We start from the raw sequence: 7,526 nt of genomic DNA, 5'->3' as shown, positions 1-7,526 counted from the left end.
CGTTTTATTTTCGGTTTTGCTTCTCTTTCTCTCTATCTCATCCTCGTACCAAGACTTGTTCAATCTGATCGAGTACTACGAGCCCGAGATTCTGTGATCAGAGTACGAAGCGACGATCGCGCGCCATTACGACAAATAGATACAAAGAGCGTGAAACTAAGCGAGAGGAAACAGCGCGCATTTAATCCACCGTTACTCGCTACTATAATATTATTATTATGTATAGTATAAGTATTTGTAATAATTCAATGATTCAATTTTTTTTCCATAAAATACACAAAAATGTTAAATCTGTTTTATACATTACACATAAAAAAAAATTTTTTTTTTTTAATTTTTATCTCTCCATGATATCTATGAGAATTGTTTTCTGTATCATATAATTTAATTTTTTCCACAAAATACTGTAGATTAACATAGTGATTGTGGCGAGTACCGGAAAATTAATTTTGAGAAATAAATACATTTTCACATTCTCGAGTTACGTGTTAATGTTTAAAAAAAAAAAAAAGTACAGAGAGAAGGAGAACGAGGTCGACGGGTAATCAGACAAAAGTTAAGCGCGCAAATTTTTCTGCCGTCCTCCTCCTCCTTCTCGAATCGATAAAATCGTACGTTTTAAAGTATAAAAGATCGATCGCGATCTCCGTCGCGAAGAGAGTCAATTCGCTTATCGTTAGCGCTTTTATTTAATTAATTTGATTGAAGGAATTTTTAATATTTAGACGTATATCGTTCGCTTGCGATCGTCTATTCCAAAATAATCGCCGAAAATTATTTTCGGTGAAATACATTTCCTCCTATGTCGAAGACATGACTCGCGGATAAATCGATAGGTGTGGTCCGCGTCGCGTTCATATGCCACGCACACCGTGTAGATTTCACGCCGATGTTACGCAACGTCCGCACGAAGAAAAATACGTTTCGTGTGTCGACAAAGGCTTTTTATACAATTCGTCGCATTAATCGAACCTCGATTTTATTCGTCGCACAATTTTAAAATATCTCTTCCTGCAAAAATGAAACATGACAAATATATTTATCTTCTTATACATACACATATATATATATATATATATATATAAGATAATTTTGCGCTGACGATTCGCGAATAGACGATTCAAATAACTCGAAAATTCTCCCATACACAATGTTACATGGACATTATTTGCGAAGAATTGCGCAACAGCCCGGCTGATATAGCGCGTAATCACGCTTTTTCCCCGTCCACTCGTCGAGTATTTTTCTTCGCGGTCGCGCGCGATCCGTCTCATACAGATAATGCGCAAAACCGAGGTAAAATTGCTTTGTTATTGCTCGCTTGTTACTACAAGGTGTCTCGCTTTAATCTTTCCGCTCATTATACGATCCGAAAAGTTCTTCGGAGAGCTTCGTGATACATTTAAAAAACAACACGTGTTTACGATCTTTATTCAAGAAACTTTCTCAGATTGCAAATTTTATCGAGGATCAAACGGAGAGATTACGCTGGACATCCGGTATACAATTCCCAAAGTCGTAAAGGGGAAGTTTTTTTTTTTCTTTTATTGCGAATATCGAACCGTCGCGATAACGATAACTTGCGAGCATCTTCGGACTAAGCCTACGATCTTGGTATTAAAATATACGGCCTCGTATGTTACTAATGTATGAATGTACGAAAATGGCAAATGTATATTCGAGCAATGCGGACGTCTCTCATCCCGATATGATGACCAATGTCGCAGAAAACCGACGTTGCTCGGTCGCGACGTCTCCCGATGCAGCTTGCGACACGTGGTGAACGCGGTCCCGCCTACCATTGTGTGTACTTCGGAGTTGTATATACGTGTGTGCATGTATGTATGTGTGTGTTTAGTATGCGGCTACGCGCATACGCATTGCGCGCAAGTTATAAGGGCATACTGGACAAGACTAGATGCACATATGACGAAATGGAGTTCTACGCGACGCGGTCGCGCAGAAAAATCAAGGAGAACGTGACTCGCTGGCTTAATAGCTAAGGGAAAGATTTTCCCGGGCATCCCGGAGAGTCGTGCGGAACCGATTTTACTCATCATGGTGATACCGACGACGTATATGAATAGTCTCCAAGGAGACGAGGAGCCGCACCCGCGGACGAGTTTCATGTATATATATATATACAGGCAAAATTAATTTTGTTCGATTTTGTATGCGGTCTTAATTCATAATAGATTCATCAAAACATCTTTTTTTTTAGTTATATCGACGACAAAAACTACAAGTGAAATATATATATTTATAGTTATATATAAATATATAATATATATAAATATATATAACTATAGCGAATATATATTGTATATAAAAATGATTAATTTTGAATAAATCAATCGGTGGATTAATTAAAATCAATTTTCCGAATATCTCGTATAGTGACAACGATAAGCATGATCACCTGATCGTATATTTATACATGATCGACCGTAATCCTCTATACGTCGATTAATAAACGCATGTCATATAATTAAAGAATTCTTTACCGCGAGCCTATATCATGTCCATCCTTCTTGCTCAGGATGATGATCCTTCGACAAGTTCAGCACGACTAGTAACGAACGACTGCTCCCGGATACTATTCTATTTGTACAGCCTTAATAGCGCTAGTTCTTTCAAAAGCGGGGTTCAAAAACGAGGTCATTTCGATGCAATCCAATTAATGCATTGTTGGCGAAACGACGAGGCACGTCGGAAAAATATCGAAGAATCGGACAACATTAATAATCGGGTGCACGGGCGAGGTTATAGTGAACGCGTCTTCTGGCGATACTTTTCTTAATATGCACTCTATACAGATATATTACATGTATCTTTATTTAAATAATCTTTTAAATCGATTAATTAAAAATATTTATGAAATATACAAAAACAATTTTTTTACATATTTTTACACTTGTAACAATCTAAAATTTTTTACATATATGTGTGTGTATATATATATATATTTGATACAAAAGTCGCGTCTCTTGATATATACATTTTATATATAACTTTCTTCTTTTTAATCCTTTCAAAAATATGTTATAATGCTTTGTTTTATCGTTCAAGATACAATTTGCATAATAGAGAATCATATAAGAGAAATGATTATTGTTAAAATTTAAAATCATGTATAATATTTAAAAAAAAACACGTATTGATCAATAAACTAAACTCATTCTTAAAGAATTGCTCAATTGTCATTGATCGATTCTGTCGTCCGATACGTTTAGAACACGCGTCATTATAACATAGCGCCCTAATACACGTTCTTGCGCAGCTACAATACAGCACCGTACTCCTTAGAATTAATTTGTCAATTTGTATGCACCAAAGTATGTAGAAGTTTCCAAAACTAGCGGAATGCTCGAGTCCCTCGAAGGTGCATTCGGTACAAGGCAAACATGATCTCCCGGTTTGATTGCGTTTATCACAAGTAGTCCGTTGCACGATTCTCAGCGTAATCGCGCCAAAAAAGGTAAAATCTCTCTTTCTGATTGATCCAAGAGTTATATATCGTCCGAGTAGAGAGAAGAGCGATAAGAAACGCGATCGAGATCATCGATATTCGACAAAATATACAATCCTCGCAGCTTGCACGAGGCGTTTACTTTTATAAAGTGTCATCGTGATTCGAAAATCCCTCACAATGTAAAATATACCTCGCGCTTAATATTCGAAACTGATCGCATCTCCTATCAAGGAAATTTGGAAAATTGACTTATGTCACTCGCAAAGAGCGAACGCCTCGTATTGAAATTTACAATGCAAAGTCGACGCGAGATCGCGAGTCTGCAAGAAAATCGGCGCTGTCGTTCAGTGCCAAGAGAGAAAGACAGGAGTTATTTTACAAATTATCATCAAGGTAGATAAGATATTTACATAATGCGATCGAACGAGAAGTCGATTACGTTCTAAAATACAAAGGGACATTCGAAAATCGTGAAAATTGGGACTTCTCCGATAACAACGGGAAGAGTAAAAGTATTTCAACCTCCGGTAGAAAGATTCGTATCTCCCGCCGGCACTCGCGCGTTCTCTAAAATGGCTGTCGCGAGATACTCTCCCCTCTCGCGCTCGACGCGCGATCTCCCTCTTTCTCGCACGCGTATACACTCTCTCTCTCTTTCGCTCTCTCATACACAGCTCTCTCGCTCTTTCTTCCTCTCATCATGCACGCACGCACGCACGCATTCGTCGAGCGTGTTCGTGCGTATAAAGTCTCTCGCATGCGCAAAACACGCACGCGCGCACGCCCGCCACTCTTCTCTAAAAGCATTCTTTACGTTTCACGTCTGTACGAAGGCACTCCTTCCTCCTTCTCCACTTTGACCGTCACCTCCTTCTCCCGCTCCGCCTGCTGCTTGCTGTTCCGTCGCGCGATGGTGTCTCCTCCCAGTCATGTCACAAAAGAATTAAGACAAAACTGTAAACGTGGTAGACCATAGACTGACTTCTTTCCTCCTCTCCTCTTTCTTTTACGAAGGTTCTTTCCGGAATGGCAATGGAGACACTCTGTCTTTTTTTTTTAAAGATAGCGTTTCCTCTGTGTGTGTGTGTGTCCCGAACTTTTCCATTAGCAATATCAGCAGACAGAGATAGACTTTGCTTTTTGTAGAACTGTTTAGTTCCTTTCTCATATTAAAGGAAAGGAATCTATTCTACATTTTGTTGAGGTTGAAATAAAGAGAGAGAACATTTTCATATGCGAAATATAGGCCCGTATCCACATAGTGGAAATTCTTCCCGATTACAGTCGCGGAAGAACGAATCCGAACGATGATTAACAGCTGTTGCGAAAGTTCAATGTCCGTTCCTTGGTGGAACTACGAAAGGCAAGATGATGATGGTGAAGAGCACGGTAGCGGATCCGGCGAGAGAGTGATCGAAAAAGGAGCGAGCATTAACATTCGCAGTTTCATCCCTGGGACAGGGAATGGGGGGGTTGAGAAACTTCAGTATTGGCCAGGCACGATGTGACAGCCGGCATTCACGTGGTCCATAACCTGCTCCTTGAGTCGGCACACGTGTTCTTTGAGCTTGTGCACGATGTTACTTAGCTCGCTGTTCTCGCCCTTGAGCAGTTTGACCTTGTCCTCGAGCCTGGAGATGCGCTCGAGTTTGCGCCGTCGGCACTTGGAGGCGGCCACGCGATTCCTCTGTCGTTTCCTCTCCAGCTTGATCTTCTCTTGGTTCTCCATATCAATCGGCGACATCGGCGGTGTGCTGGATACGCTCGGTACCGTCTGCGGCTCGTCCTTCACGTGCACCAGATTCGGATTGCTCATGGTGGATTCTGTGCTCTGCACGCTACTAGGCGGCTCCAGAGTTGTATAAGTCGCGCCGTGCATGCTACCGGGTTCCTGCGAACTGTCGGAGTGATGTAGCTCATTGAGCGCATCGACGAAGCCGCGCGCGTACAATTCCTGAGCCTCGGTGACCGTCTTAGGGAACAGAATCTGGGTGGTAGGCGTTGGGAGACCGGTGACCAGACTGTCCGACTGTGTCATGATGAACTTCTCCAGCTCAGGCGAGGCCAGCTTCAGCAAGTTGAGATCCGGCGAGCTCAGGATCGGCGTGACGTTGTTGAGCGCGGGTGTCAGCGGGCCCAATCGCGGCCTTTTCGCCTGAGGTCCCTGCCTCTGGCAGCCGTTCAGATCGAGCGTGAGATTCCGCTTAAGCTGGCCCATGCTGTTCTCGCGACCGTTCATCGCGCCATAAACGCTCGCGTCCTCGTAGAACGTCGGCTCCATCGTCAGGCTTCGCACCATGGATACCGCCGGTCTGATAAACTAGTCGCTCGATGGAATACCGAGGTTCTCCCTCGTTAACGACCGTCGCTTTTCGCCTCCGGAGCGAGCGGTCTCCGCGGCTCGCTTATCGGATCCGAAAAGCTACAAACGAAAAACTTTCTTGCAGTTTCCGTATATCCAAAACTTCCTACTCTTCAGTATATATATTTAAATATGTACACGTTATTTTAAACTACACATAAGTGTAGGCGATGATGTTATCTACCTTCTTTCTTGTTTCTCCTCTTCCTTCTTTCGCTCTTTCTTTCTCTTTCTCTCTCTCTCTCTCTCTGTCTCTCTCTCTCTCTCTCTCTGTCTCTCTCTCTCTTTCTGTCTACGTCAACTCTTGCAAACACTTTGCTCCGCGCTGCGGCGATTATATAACCGCGCGCGCGACTATACGCAAAAATCCAGCAACGGTGATTGGGTCTCCTTGTACTTCACGAGCACGTTTTGCGACACTCGGTATATCGCGCACAACTACCGACGGCACTTGGTTGATCTGGAATCGACGTAGAAGACACGTCGGTATCTGACGTTTGGTACGATTTACCGCGGTAACAACAAGCACCACCGTGCACGAGGTAGCCGACTACCGCCCGCTACGGCTGTCAACATAACAATGACTCACGACGACGCGACGGACCGGGCGGTGCGCGTGTGCCGTCTCTCTGTTGCGGAATGCAGAGATCGCGACGATCGTTGCGCGAGCAAAGGCGTATTTACCCGTGCACGACGATGGCTCGACAACTTGTGAACACCCAACTAAACGTACTCGCTTATATCCCATGAGTCACGTCGGCCGAAAATAGATACGTCGTCACCGCTCGCGTCGCCGATTGGTCGCCGATGACGTTGTCCGGTGCGTTCTATTGGCCGGACGATCGGCGCTGCTGGGAAATGGTATGCGCATGCGTACCGTCAGGCGTTCGCGCCGCTGGAGGGAGCGTTTGAACGCCGGCACCACAAGATTAAGGTGCGATTACACCGATTGAAATTTCGGAACAGCTACTCGATGCATCGTGCCACGTGACGCGAACTGTCGTAAACTGTCAACAACGTCGAAGATCGTTTCTGAACGATTTGTGGCGCAGGCGATACCAGTGAGAAATTGATCTCGTGAATCGATACACTCTCTTAACGGCGATGCCTAAGGGACTCGTGCGATTAAGTGGAAACGATGTTTTACATTCGCTGTCCCGCTCCCACGCGGCTATCTACGGATCTATCGCCGTCTCTTTTTGTCGTATACAACTTTGGACGAGCAAAAACGGGTTTATATACGTTTCGCGTGCCGAAGTTGAAGTTTTCAAAAAATTGCGGCGGTAATGAAAAATAAGCGAATACAAAATGTGAGATACATATTACATATCGAGTTTCGTATATCTTCAAAGGTTTTAAAAATAGATAAAAATCTGTAGCCTGCAAAATGCTAGTATAATTATGTGATCACACAATCGAGTCTCAAAATTTATAATATCGTCAAATCTAAAATGTTTGTTTATTCATTTTTATTGAATATTGAAGTTTATCATGAAAGTTTCTTTAAGTGAAAAAAAGATAATGAAGCCTTTAATGAAACATTTTCTTACCTAATAAACTTTGGGTAATGAGAATTACTATTTGATTACTTTAATTGTCACGTTAATACGCCGATACCAATCGCATAGAACGTATCATAGTAAGCACTAATCTCAATTGTTCCACATTATCATATGTTGCATACGTCCATAT

At 42.6% G+C, this 7,526-nt stretch overlaps 1 protein-coding gene across 1 annotated transcript; it reads right to left on the bottom strand.

Annotated features, from left to right (window-relative positions):
• Positions 1-4,138: 4,138 nt before the first annotated feature.
• On the bottom strand, positions 4,139-6,578 carry LOC115236485 (transcription factor AP-1). Its single transcript, XM_029808973.1, has one exon. It carries the CDS (start codon positions 5,769-5,771, stop codon positions 4,956-4,958), a length of 816 nt encoding a protein of 271 aa, XP_029664833.1. The 5' UTR covers positions 5,772-6,578; the 3' UTR covers positions 4,139-4,955.
• Between the last annotated feature and the right edge of the window lie 948 nt (positions 6,579-7,526).

The sequence above is a fragment of the Formica exsecta genome, unplaced genomic scaffold (genome assembly GCF_003651465.1).
Source record: "Formica exsecta isolate Colony F162 unplaced genomic scaffold, ASM365146v1 scaffold25, whole genome shotgun sequence".
Taxonomy (NCBI): domain Eukaryota; kingdom Metazoa; phylum Arthropoda; class Insecta; order Hymenoptera; family Formicidae; genus Formica; species Formica exsecta.
The sequence above is the reverse complement of the archived record's forward strand: the minus strand, read 5'-3'. Positions and strand labels throughout refer to the sequence as shown.

Coding starts and splice junctions, on each gene's coding strand:
- LOC115236485 (XM_029808973.1), bottom strand. CDS start 5,771: ATGGTGCGAAGCCTGACGATGGAGCCGACGTTCTACGAGGACGCGAGC.